Below are 14,160 nucleotides of genomic sequence, written 5' to 3' on the forward strand. Positions count from 1 at the left end.
TAAGAGTAAGACTAAATGTTCTAGGTCTAAAATATAGTTAGAATTTAGCCTCTCATGGCCTTGTGACTTTATAAAGTAAAAATGGACTAATCAATCGTTTATTAAATAAAGTTAAAATACAAATTTATCTTAATTTAAATCATTAAACTGTATTTCTGCTAGGTTTTTTCCATGCTTTTATAAACTATGTAAATCATTTCTGAATTCTTGATGAGTCAATATACGTCCCCAAAGAAGTCATTATTTACATTTTATCCTATCTCTGAGTAAAAGTTTAATCTATCATCAAAATTTATTTAAAAATACCTACCACAATATTTGGAGGTGGGTTTTTCCTAAATTGATCTCTTGCCAGAATTATCTGGTATTTTGTGAGATTAGGGATATCTCTTCTCAAAACATTCCTCTGAATCAAAGAACTGGCAAATGCTTCCAAAATCTACAAATTCGAAAGAAATCTAGTTTTAAAGTCCTTTTCCAAATAGAATCAGTTTCTCACATATTAAAATAGGAATTATATATTTAATAAAGTTTGTCTTACAATGAACTTTTAAGTAAACACAGCAAAGATAACAACAAAATTTAAAAGTACTTGACATCTGGCTGGGCGTGGTGGCTCATGCTGGTAATCCTAGCACTTTGGGAGGCCGAGGCAGGAGGACCATTAGAAGCCAAGAGTTCAAGACCAGCCTCAGCACCACATTGAGACTCCCATTTCTACAAAAAATAGAAAGATTAGCCCAGTGTGGTGGCATGTGCCTGTAGTTCTATCTACTCTGGAGGCTGAGACAGGAGGATCACTTGAGCCTGGGAGTTTGAGGTTGCAGTGAGCTATGGTGATGCCACTGCTTCAGGCTTCCAAGTAGCTGAGACTACAGACCCAGCCACCACGCCTGGCTAATTTTTTGTAGAGACTGGGTCTCACTATTTTGTCTAGGCTGGTCTCAATCTCCCGGCCTCAAGTGAACCTCCCACCTCAGCCTTCCAAAGTGCTAGGATTACTGGTGTGAGCCACCTCATCCAGCCTGTAATGATTTTAATCAAATCAAAATGTATTAGTATCTAAGAGAGTACTAAAAAGACTTTATATTTTAATAATGCTTAGAATTTTGTTACAAATAACATAAAAACAGAAAAACCATATTCCTATAAAACCTCTCTTTAAGAAAAACATTATAGATTAAATAATAGATGAATGTTTATCTATTCTTGTAACCATCTTCAATCCATGGCAATGAAAATGTGAAAACATGTTGTTCTCCTACCATAACACTAATGATGAACTATAGAAACACAATTCATCACTTGTTACCTCAAATTTCTTCCAATGAAAGTGACAACTGTCTAAGCAGTTTCTCAACAGCTACAATATTGACATTTGGGCCAGATTATTCTTTGTTGTGGGTGGCTGTCCTGTTCAATGCAGGATGTTTAGCAGTTTCCTTGTCACTATACACTAGATGCCAGTAACTACCATATACTCCATCCCCTGCCTCTCCCCTCCCCCACCCCTAGCTGTACCAACCAAAAATGTGTCAAGACATTGCCAAATGTTAGGCAGGTAAAATCATTTCTAGTTGAGAACTACTGCTGTATAAAGGTTCAGGGAGAAAAATACTGAAAATGTATTTCATTACAAAAGAAATTTCTGGCTGAATCTGGGTATGTGTCACAGGTGTGTTCACATTGTAAAAATTCACTTATGTTTTGTGCACTTTGTTATTTAGACTGCAGTTAAAAGGTTTACTCAAACAAAACCATATAAGGCTATTATTTACTTTGGAAATGGTCTATCTTTTGCATTTCTCCTTTAAATAATAGTTTGCTAGTACATGTAAAACATGGTGCTTGGCCAGGCGCGGTGGCTCATGCTTGTAATCCTAGCACTCTGGGAGGCCAAGGCAGGAGGATTGCTTGAGTTTAGGAGTTTGAGACCAGCCTGAGCAAGAACGAGACCCTGTCTCTACTAAAAATAGAAAAAAATTGCTGGGCATTGTGGCATGCACCTGTAGTCCCAGCTACTCAAAGCTGAAGCAGGAGAATCACTTAAGCCCAGGACTTTGAGGTTTCTGTGAGCTAGACTGATGCCACAGCACTCTAGCCTGGGCAACAGAATGAGACTCTGTCTCAAAAAAATTAAATTAAATTAAATTTAAAAAAAAAAAATGGTGCTCATTCCCGAAACTGTAATTTCAAAGAAATGTTCAACATATGAATTATATAAAATAACTGTATATTATATAATAACAGCCAAATCCTGCTAGCTGAAATAATTATATCAATAGTTCATGTATCAAAACTCTGATTTATGATAAAAATAGCTTACCTGGACATATGTCTTTTGGATGGCTGCAAGTTCTTCACCAAGGGGAACAACAAGCTTTTCAACTCGTCTTTCATGAGAGTATGGCAAAATATCTGGAGAATCTTCAGACCGAAGCTCTATTTGCCCAATTAGTAAGTTAGTAATAACCTGTTGCACAGCCTATAAAAAATCATTTAAATATGATTATAAATTATATTACATGTTAAACTTTTTTAGTTTGTCACTAACAGAAATAACAATAAAATTTTGAAAGTAGCACTAGAAATTCATAACATTAAATATCAAAAAAAGAAAAAAGAGGCAGGGCACGGTGGCTCACACCTGTAATCCTAGCACTCTGGGAAGCCAAGGCAGGCGGATTGTTTGAGCTCAGGAGTTCGAGACCAGCCTGAGCAAGAGCGAGACCCCCATCTCTACTAAAAAAAAATAGAAAGAAATTATATGGACAGCTAAAAATATATATAGAAAAAATTAGCCGGGCATGGTGACACATGCCTGTAGTCCCAGCTACTTGGGAGGCTGAGGCAGGAGGATCGCTTGAGCCCAGGAGTTTGAGGTTGCTGTGAGCTAGGCTGATGCCACGGCACTCTAGTCTGGGCAACAGAGTGAGACACTGTCTCAAAAAAACCCAAAAAAACAAAAAAAACAAAAAGAAAAAAGACAAGCCCATAAAGAAAGTACATCAGAAGTAGCACAATATGGAGAAAATGTTTATGAAACACCTTTTCCCGAAACAGCCCCTTCATGGTAAGCATCTAAGAGATAAAAATATTAGTAAATGTCTAACAAGTTCCTCAAGTGTATTTTGGTACTTTCCAAATGGCATCTTTATAAAGATTCACACAAAACAAAGTTTTAGATTAGCAAACTAAATCCCCAAAACATTATCTAACAGTCCATTTCAGAGCCAGAACTAGAATCTAGATTTCCTGATTCTCTGGCAAATACTTTTTTACACTGATTTTTGTGTGAAAAAGAGAGAAGTCTTATTACTACTAAAGGACACAAATGTCTATTAAGAATACTTTACAGGCTGGGAATGGTGGCTAACGCCGGTAATCCTAGCATGCTGGGAGGCCGAGGCAGGAGGATCATTTGAGCTCAAGAGTTCGAGACCAGCCTGAGCAAGAGCGAGACTCCCGTCTCTCCAAAAAAAAAAAAAAAAAAAAAAGAAAAAAATTAGCTGGACAACTAGAAATATATAGAAAAAATTAGCGGGGCATAGTGGCACATGCCTGTAGTCCTAGCTACTTGGGAGGCTGAGGCAGAAGGACTGCTCGAGCCCAGGAGTTTGAGGTTGCTGTGAGCTAGGTTGATGCCACGGCACTCTAGCCAGGGTGATAGAGAGGGATTCTCTCTCAAAAAAAAAAAAAGAATACTTTACAAATTGGATTGTTAACAGATTGAGTGCTTAGAGGGGCTATACTAAATCAATTATTAATAAATTAGTAGAATATTTTCCATTAAATCAACACATATGATGTGAATATATTTCTGGGGCTAAATTTCATTCACCAAAAGCTTATAAAGGCTTGATTGTAAAATTAGGAAACTGGAGCAAAAAAATATAATCTATTGGTATAACATATATATAATCTGTTGCTATAAACAACTATTGTACCTCTGACTATAGGACTGATAGTGTGACTAACAATTAAAAGAGACCAAAAAAGGGGGATCCTGAGACTATCTAAAAATTAACAGCTTTTTAAACTAGGCAGGCATATGGGCTTAGTTTCAGGAAAAAAAACACTCTAGGGCAAGAATCCTATCTTAGTCACCTTTGTATTCCCAACACCTGGCACAGTGATTAATATAGTACACTATATTTACCAGGGGCCTATATACATGTAAAACCTAGAGTATATTTATGATCATTTTACAAAAGTAAGAGTTTAATATTTTTAATAGTTCATTCAACAAATATTTGAGTAACTCACACATGCCAGACACTCAGTTAATGATAGAGCTACGACCAAAATAGACATAATTCCTGCATTCATGTAGCTGATATTTTAGTGGGATGCACAGATAATAAATAAATGAATAAGCAAAAGAATGACAGATTATGATAAATGTCAAGAAGAAAATAGCAAGATTGGGAAAGCTGACTTTACAGCTTAGAGTGGACCTTTCTGAAGGGATAACATTTAAGCTGACTAAAAAACAACTTATCATGTTTAAACAAGATTAAAGAAAAAATAGAGATAGGATAGAAATTTCTAAATTCATCATGGCAAATGGATAGAGGAAAAAAGTCTTACAGCTTGGCAGAGTTAAAAGCTATCTCAGAAAGTATCCAGTTGAATCCCTATCCACTATAGAAGACCATTCAGAGATACTAAAATCAGAAAGTTATGGAATCGGGCTCAGAATCCGCATTTTTACCATTCTCCAATAAAGAAAACCAGAGCCTGCTGGAGAAATGGTAGATTCCAACTAAATGAGTGTTAAGTACCTTGTCATGCCAGAAAGTTAGGAAGTGCTTAAAAAAAAAAGTGCATGTCTAAAGGGCACAAAAGCCAGCTTGAAAGAGCTACCAATGACCAAAGCTGGAACAATATGAACAACAAAACTTGACATAATCGGATTGGATTATAGCCCATAGAAAAAAATAAATATCTATTAGTCCATAGGGATATAAAGAATTGAATTAGCCGGGCGCGGTGGCTCACGCCTCTAATCCTAGCACTCTGGGAGGCAGAAGTGGGTGGATTGCTCGAGGTCAGGAGTTTGAGACCAGCCTCAGCAAGAGCGAGATCCCATGTCTACTAAAAATAGAAAGAAATTATTTTGCCAACTAAAATATACATAGAAAAAATTAGCCGGGCATGGTGGCACATGCCTGTAGTCCCAGCTGCTACTCGGGAGGCTGAGACAGTAGGATCGCTTAAGCCCAGGAGTTTGAGGTTGCTGTGAGCTAGGCTGACACCACGGCACTCACTCTAGCCCAGGCAACAAAGTAAGACTCTGTCTCAAATAAAAAAAAAAAAGAATTGAATTAATAAATGGGGGAAAGGAAATACATCTTCATAACAGAAGAATTTAAGTTAACAAATGTAAAAGAAATGAGGGAAAGAAGAAACAATCATTAGGCAAACACCACGCAAAAAACAGTTGCAAACAGGAACTACCATTAGATGCTAACACAGGGTTATTTACATAATCTCAAAGTATCTCCCCCATAAGATACTTACCAATTACAAAGAGAAAAATTTTACAATGGAGAAACCAAGAAAGCATCCTCTTAAGCAAGTCAAGATTAACAGCACCAGGAATAAATCAACATCATGTATTCCCTGATAGGATGCACTGAGAAAGGCACAGCATCACTTCTGGGTATTCTTGGCAAAAATGCATAATCTCAATCCATCATGAGAAAATATCAGACGAATCCAAATTGAGGGATATCCTACAAAATAACTGGCACCTACTCTTCAAAAAAATCAAGGTGACAGAAGAAAAGACTCAGAAACTGTCACAGATTGGAAGGGACTAAGGAGACATGACGACTAAATGCAATGTGAGATCCTAGACTGGACCTTGGAGCAGAAAAGGACAAACTTTTCAACAGGAAAACTGGCAAAATTCAGATAAAATCTGTAGATTAATTACTAGTATATCATAGTTAATTTTCTGGTTTTCATCATTTTATTATGATTACATATGTTAACATTAGGGGAAGTTGAATGAGAATCATATGCAAACTTCAATTTTTGTAAATTTTCTGGAAGTCTGAAGTAATTTCAAATTAAAACTTAAAAAGAACTGAAAATAGTAACAATTTTCAAAAAACACTTACCATTTAAAAAAATTCAGTACCTTTAACAAACAGCTTAGGTGATTCTTAGGCACACTAAATTCTGAAAACTACTAATTTAAAGAAACTCTTGCAACCACAGAAGAAAAGCAAGGCAGGTGGTAGGAAATGTTGTTATCCTAATGTCAAACTAGATAAATAAACTGATCTGGCCCCACATAAAAGTTCTTATTTTCTTAAATGTTATTAATAATAAATGGAGAAACATTTTACTTACCTTCATATCACTACCTGGCGTAGCAGTAAGAGCCAAGATTCTAAAGTGATTTGTATATTTGACTAGTTCTCTTACAACCTTAAAAAAAAAAAAAAAGTTCTTTAATATCATCTGTCCAACACAAAAATAGCAGTGGTTCTTTAAATAAACTATCATAGATGGTCCATTATCATTATTCCTTAATTGGCATATTGATGGTCTAGTGAATAGAACTACTATTAGTCACAGTATCTGCAGAGCAATTTAACTTTATATTCCACACCAACCAAGAACACATTAGGGCTGGGCACGGTGGCTCACCGTGCTGTAATGGTAGCACTCTGGAAGACCGAGGCAGATGGATCGCTCGAGGTCAGGAGTTCGAGACCAGCCTGAGCAAGAGCGAGACCCCATCTCTATTAAAAATAGAAGGAAAATTATCTGGCCAACTAAAATATACATAGAAAAAAAAAAATTAGCCGGGCATGGTGGCACATGCCTGTAGTCCCAGCTACTCGGGAGGCTGAGGCAGTAGGATTGCTTGAGCCCAGGAGTGTGAGGTTGCTGTGAGCTAGGCTGACGCCTGGGCACTCACTCTAGCCAGGGCAACAAAGCGACACTCTGTCTCAAAAAAAAGAACACATTAGATGCCTTCAGGTCAATGGAAACAAAAAGAACACGTTAGAGCTTTTCTATATAAAAAGCTACAACATCAAGGCCTAATACAGAGGCGAATCAAAATACTTAAAGGGCTACTTCAAGGTCAGATGGAAGACGAAGAGATTCCAGTCTCCCTTGCTTGGGCCACAGTCTAGCCACAGCAATATCCATACGCACACTTGACAGGGAGATAAACTGTAACAGATAAAAACTAAAAAAATTTTAAACAGCAATATGAAATCATATTTGAAATTTTAAAAAATTTAGGAAAGATTTAGAAGTTAGATTTTATGTGGAAGGCTCACAGTTTTTAAATTAAGTTTATTCATAAAAAATAAGGTAATTGAGGTAATTTTAAAAATCAGTTTCCTTTTAAATACTAAAACATTTCCACCAAGGCATCAAGGAACCATTTTGAACTCAACACCCACTTCTAGTATGATTAATACTGGATAATTTGCCAGACTCCTGTTGAGGTAGTTTAGTATTGTTAGGGTGACCTAGGGATATTGCTAGCGTAAGAACCTCTGCAGATGTGACAGTCTGCATAGGTGTGGCTGTTTTCCAAGTGGTAAAGACATTCCAAGGGCAGGAAGAACTGAAAACAGTTTCTCTCCTGGGGCGGAAAACTCCAGGAATGCTATCAGGAACACCCAACCTGCCAACCTGCCAGAAAATTAGCCTGGCCCCAATCCCAAATTGATGTTCTTGTTTAGCTTTAGGCTAGAAATAGCTTTGCTGAGATTATTATGCACCTGAATATCTTAATCTTTATAAATAATCTTTAAAGTTTGCCTGTGGGATATCTTTAGATATGTAATCTTCATGGAAATCCATAGAACATTGTTTGCCTGTGGGATATCTTTAGAATATGTCTGTTTATATGATTTACAATGATCTTTTGTTCTTGGCATGAATAAATACGAGTGAGGAATTACTCTCAGGACTCTTGGTCTAGAAAGCCTTGAGTCCCCTGACTCCATTCTTTCTCTTCTACTGTCTCTTTTCTTTTATTTCTGCATGGTGCCCTGTTTCGGCCCTGCTGGCTAGGGAATTCCTGGCAGATTTCCATGTGCACCTTCAGGTGAGGCCTCAATACAAAGAAAAAAGGACTCCCACGTAAACTGATTTGCCAGACCAGCTATCAGTATCCCATTTTTCCTGCATTAGAATTAAACAATAAAACCAGATTACCTAAAAATCACCTCATTTCAACCCAAGTCAAAGATAAATTCAGGCTAGGCATGCTGGCTTACACCTATACTGCTAGCACTTTGGGAGGCCAAGGGAGGAGGATCACTTGAGGCCGGGAGTTCAAGACCAGCCTGAGCAAGACCCTATCTATACAAAAAATAGAAAAATTAGCCAGGCATGGAAGTACATGCTTATAGTCCCTACTAGACTATAAGTACTAGAGAGGTTACGGCAGAAGAATCACTTGAGCCCAGGAGTTTGAGGTTGCAGTGAGCTATGAGTGCACTGCACTCTATCTACCCTGGGTGACAGAGGGAGACCCTGGCTCATTCATAAATACATACACACATACATACATACATACATAAATTCAATGAGACTAACATTGAATCCTGATTAATACTCAAAAATATTATTTATATTATGACATAGATTGCATATGAAGACATAACATTAAACTTAATCTTCAGAGACCTAAGTATAATTATTCTAATTAAACACTGAGGTGGGGCCAAGGACAGTGATAATCCTAACATTTTGGGAGGCCGATGCAGGAGGACTGCTGAGGCCAAGAATTCGAGACTCTGTCTCTACAAAAAAAATAGAAAAATTAGCCGGGCATGGTGTCACATGCCTGTAGTCCCAGCTTTCCAGGAGGCTGAAGTGGGAGGATTGCCTGAGCCCAGGAGTTTGAGGTTGCAGTGAGCTATGATGACACCACTGCACTCTAGACCAGGCAACAAAGGGAGACCCTGTCTCAAAAAAAAAAAAAAAAAAGAAAAGAAAAAAAAATGAGGTGGAGAGAAAAAATATGTTCACAATGTCAGGTTCATAAAAAAGTTTTAAAAAATTTAAAAACTGAAAAAACTGACGCAAGACAAAATATCCCTAATGACTCTTTCCATTTTAGCTTAATGCTAGAAGTGATGTCCTTAGATACCACAGAAGAATTAACAAAAAGTCATAAATGCAGCAAGGAAGACATAAAAAGACCACTTATTGGATTAGTGCTTTTATAAATCCTTTTTGTACAACAGCCAAAATTCAAAGCATTCTTTCAGAATGTGAGGCAGTTGTGGCAGTTCTGACTTAAAACATTTCATAGTTATACGCCATATGTACCAATACACTTACCAGAACTGTTACACATGAAAAGTGAACCAAATACATTACTTCCTTTCAGGAGGGATTCTCAAGCATCTTGCAGAAGAGGCAATGATGTGTTTATAACCTTGGAAGCTACATGCTTCATGGAGCTGGCGTACCTGCTGGAACCTATATCTAGAATATTCAATGTAGTATAAACTCTCAGGGCTGTTTCGTTATTAATGAAGTCAATGCCTGTTTAACTGTACTAAATAAAAGTATAAATCTTGCACTTATTAAAAAAAAGATCATGTAGGCTGGGCACAGTGGCTCACACCTATAATCTCAGCACTCTGGAAGGCCCCGTGGGGAGGATTGTTTGAGGCCAAGAGTTCAAGAGCAGCCTGAGCAAGAGTGAGAGGACCAATTATAATGTTAAATTTCTATAGCAAGAAGATTGAGACTTTACAAATTTATGCTGACAAAAATATGGAGAATGCACGAGAAATTTCTGAGTACCAGACTGAGGAGGAAATAATTTTAGATTAGGCTAAATATATGTGTGTAATATTAATATATATTATTTATGTATGCATATCAATATAAATAAGCATACAAATTTATATATGTATACATTGATGAAATATGCTAACTTAAACATCCAGGAATGGTTCTAATCATTTGTTTAGTAGGAATGTTGGGGTGAAAAATTCATGGACAACCTTCCACTCATCTGTAACTATGTCTCCTGAGCGCTAGGGACATTCCCTTCATTAAGAAATAGGATGGGTTTGGTGGTTCATGCCTGTAATCCTAGCACTCCGAGAGGCCTAGGCAGGAGGAATGCTTGAGGCCAAGAGTTCAAGACCAGCCTAAGCAAGAGTGAGACCTCGTCTCTACAAAAAAACAGAAAAATTAACTGGGTGGTAGTGCGCAACTGTAGTCCCAGCTACTCTGGAGGCTGTGATGATGCCACTGCCCTCTAGCCCAGCTGACAGAGAAAGACTCTGTCTCAAAAAAAAAAAATCATCCAATGCCCACAAAAAATATTTTAAAGTACATTAAATATAAGCTAAATCTTCAAAATGAATTCCATATGATTTAAATAAAAATTTGTAAATGCCCCTCTTGAGCAGAAATCTTTTTTTTTCTTTTTTTGAGACAAAGTCTCACTCTGTTGCCCGGGCTAGAGTGAGTGCCGTGGCGTCAGCCTAGCTCACAGCAACCTCAAACTCCTGGGCTTAAGCGATCCTACTGCCTCAGCCTCCCGAGTAGCTGGGACTACAGGCATGCGCCACCATGCCCGGCTAATTTTTTCTATATATATTTTTAGTTGGCCAGATAATTTCTTTCTATTTTTAGTAGAGATGGGGTCTCGCTCTTGCTCAGGCTGGTCTCGAACTCCTGACCTCCAGCAATCCGCCCGTCTCGGCCTCCCAGAGTGCTAGGATTACAGGCGTGAGCCACCGCGCCCGGCCGAGCAGAAATCTTAACACACTGCGTATTCATTTAATTTGGAAAGACACAAATAAATGGAAAAATATATCTATTTCCTGGATATAATTAAGAATATCAACTATAAGAAAGATGAGAATTCTCTCTAATACAGACATAATACAATAACATTTAAAGTCCCCAACAGAAAGTACTTTACAAATTCACAGTAATTCACTGGCAGTAAAAGTCATGCCTTTGCACCAAATGAAATCAACTTTCCCTTCTCTTTCCCTCCTCTGTTCTTAATTTATTATAGTTTTAACTACCACCTATATGCTGAGGATTTCCAGATCTGTACCCATAGCTCAGAACTCTCCACTGAGATCCACACTTCTGTCATCTACTTCCTAATGAATATCTACAGCTGGATTCATCATAGACACCTCAAACTCAACACATGTAAAATCACACTATCTTTCCACACTCCCTCAAATCTGCTCTGCCTTCAGAATGCTTACAATCCTCAGTTTTCCAAGTCAGCAACCTGGGAGTCATCCTATATTCCTCCCATCCCTCATGAGACACCCTGCAGTTAGCCTTCTCCCCTCTAATCCCTTTCAAATCTGAAGTATTACCTTAACTAAACATTTTTTTTAATGAGTATCTATCACCTATATCTCCAAGGCCTACAAAGTACATTCAAATTGTTAAGCATAAAATACAAATGCCTTCATGACCTGGCCCTTAAATAGAAGAGGCAAAGTCCCCCTTAAAAGAAGAGGGAAATAGAAAAGTCAATTTCATTTAGCACAAAGAGATGAATGACCTCTACAAAGCACATCCCACTTTGCTTTATTTTATATTCCTAAGAGTAATCAACTAATAGAAGGCACTGTATTAGGTACGTTGAATACATTACGTCATTTAATCCTTTATAACACTATTTTACTCAGCTGCCAAGGAATGACACTACACAGCCACTACCAATCTTTGGATTATTACTTCCAAAATTCCACCCATATCCTACTTTAGATCACAGACTCAACCATCACCAGGTTCTCATGATCTACATCTGACACTAATAATCATTAGGATAAAAAAAAGACAGCAGCAACACTGATTTGAATGGAAAGTACAGGTATGTCCTATCACCATATGTGCTGGGATAACAGATGTAAGGCATTTTATAATAATACCGTCAATAAGTTCCATCAATAACTATTCTCCAAAATACTCCTTAACAATATGGTTACACTACAAAATATCATTTAACAAAATTATTACCTGGCAATAAGCATAGTTTCCCAGAGCTTTATGGGCTTCATCAATAACTAGGCACTTTATTTCAACAGCAGGACACGCTCCTCTAGTAAGGTCATTTACCATGACCTGAGGTGTAAGAAAAAGGACTCTCTTACTGCACCATATTTCCTTCCTGGTGAGAGCTTGAGAAGACCCTGTAAATAAAAGTGACATTCTAAACTTCAGACTGTTATCTGTAAAATATAAATAGTCTGGCCTATTTTCAGAATGCATACATGGCTTTTGTAATCTGCTTAAGAAGAGAATAATTTGACAATTCATTGGCATGTTTCATTTTAAAGCTCTGGTGTGGTCCAAATGTCAAAGGTGGCACTTATCTAAGACCACAACTAGATTGTCTTCAGAGAATTCCTACAAAATGGCATAATACTTAAAGAGAAGCAAATTCTTCGACTGGGAATCTTTCTTGGGAAGAATGCCAGGAAACATCATGTTCAGTTACCCATAGGGTATACACACATAACAGTTTCAAAATACTGTGACAAGCTACAAGGATTCTCTGAAGATTGAATAAAGCAACCCTATTAATCAGTGTTGGGACTTGCTATAAGTAGATGATGTTTTAAGGGAGGGGATATAAGATGAGCACATTGTGGTTTGGGAACTATTCCGCATGGATCAGGAATTTAGCTCTATTTCCACCAGAATGCTGCTTTCCTCTGGGTACCCAGCTCTTAATTTCATATTAGCCCATTCTTTCTAAAATACCTGTCATTTCGGCCATGTGGAACTGTGGGATACCCATCACCTGGTAGCAAGCTTCCATCTGCTGTGTCACCAAGGGTTTCGTGGGAGCCATAAAGACCACCTTGCCGGAAGGAAACCAGCGGTAGAAATTGTACATGACCACGGCGGCAATAAAGGTCTTTCCCAGACCGGTAGGCAGACACACCAGCGTGTTGCAGAACAGAGCAGTCCGGGAAATTTGCAGCTGGTAGTCCCGCACTGGACAATTGGTAGGGTAAATCCACAGGGCGCCAGCTGAGATGCAGAACCCGCCATTCTCTAGACTTAGCTGCCTCTCAGCCTCGTACACCGCGACCAGTAACACATCATCGTCCGACTCCGGCTGAGCCTCCACGGTTGCTGGCAAACGCGCCTTGGAGCCTCCAGGTCTCTGAGGTCGCTCAGTTCCTGAGCTGCAACCAGAAGTCCCAGAGGATCGGGAGACGCTTGAGCCCCACGTCTGGAAAAGTGTTCTCTGCCGTCCGCTCATTAGGCCGACAACTACCAAAGGCTTCACTAAGAAACCAGTAGCTGCAGCAGCTCAACCGCCAAGGTTCCGACCTCCATCCGTTTACTCCGGACAAAACTGTGGAAGTTCGAGAGGGCGGGATGCGGCCAGGTTTATCCACTTGAATATACCGCCACGGAGTTTACATTGCGAATATGATTGGCTGGCTACCCGGAAACCCGCTAGGCCTGAGACGCATGCGCATTGTGGAGTTGCTTCAAATTTGGTCCCCCTTCCAGGATTTTTAGACTCTAAATTTGAGTTCCGTTTCCAATGATTAGGTGTCTGGGCGTCATTGCTAATGTGATATCATTTATCTTAAAATTATAAAATAAGTAAACCTCGAGATCCCAGAGACAATGGAATACCTAAAATTTCGTGAATTTAACGTTATTTAGTGTCTAACGTGTCCTATTCCTTGTTGGTTATATTTTTAAATCGGAAGATAAGATGAAAAGCAAAAATGTGTAGATAGAATAACTTGTTTATTTATCTAGGCCGAGAAAACAAAAATGTTTCTTTTTCACTGTGTTAGGAGTAGCAACCCATTATTTTAATATTTTTTATTGTTTAAAGGAAAGTGAATGTGGTCTGGTCCTGTTATTCATTAGAATTTTTTTTAATGCGTCCCTATGTTCCACTATTACATCTTTATCACAGATAAGGGCAATAAACATCACTGTGCAGTCATTCCACTGAATCGATAGCTTTCTCTCTCAGACAATTCCTGGCTTCTCCATTCTAAACCTGACAACGTTGAGTAACCTCTGTAAATGTGTTTCTTTGTGTACTGAGGAAAAGTACACACACAACGTGTTGTTATAAGCATTTATAATTCCATTCACCATCAGTAAGCAGCATCCTGAATACAGCTTCATTACATT

General features: G+C 38.3%; 1 protein-coding gene across 1 annotated transcript in view; it reads right to left on the reverse strand.

Annotated features, from left to right (window-relative positions):
* Positions 1–13,370, reverse strand: part of FANCM (FA complementation group M) — a 59,126-nt gene extending 45,756 nt beyond the window's left edge. Inside the window, exons 1-5 of the mRNA XM_045567893.1 lie at positions 12,751–13,370; positions 12,004–12,176; positions 6,364–6,441; positions 2,327–2,485; positions 311–439 (exon numbers count right to left, since the gene is read on the reverse strand). Coding sequence (XP_045423849.1) covers positions 311–439; positions 2,327–2,485; positions 6,364–6,441; positions 12,004–12,176; positions 12,751–13,258 — 1,047 coding nt within the window. The 5' untranslated portion in view covers positions 13,259–13,370. The remainder of the gene's footprint in view (positions 1–310; positions 440–2,326; positions 2,486–6,363; positions 6,442–12,003; positions 12,177–12,750) is intronic.
* Between the last annotated feature and the right edge of the window lie 790 nt (positions 13,371–14,160).

The sequence above is a fragment of the Lemur catta genome, chromosome 1, assembly GCF_020740605.2.
Source record: "Lemur catta isolate mLemCat1 chromosome 1, mLemCat1.pri, whole genome shotgun sequence".
Taxonomy (NCBI): domain Eukaryota; kingdom Metazoa; phylum Chordata; class Mammalia; order Primates; family Lemuridae; genus Lemur; species Lemur catta.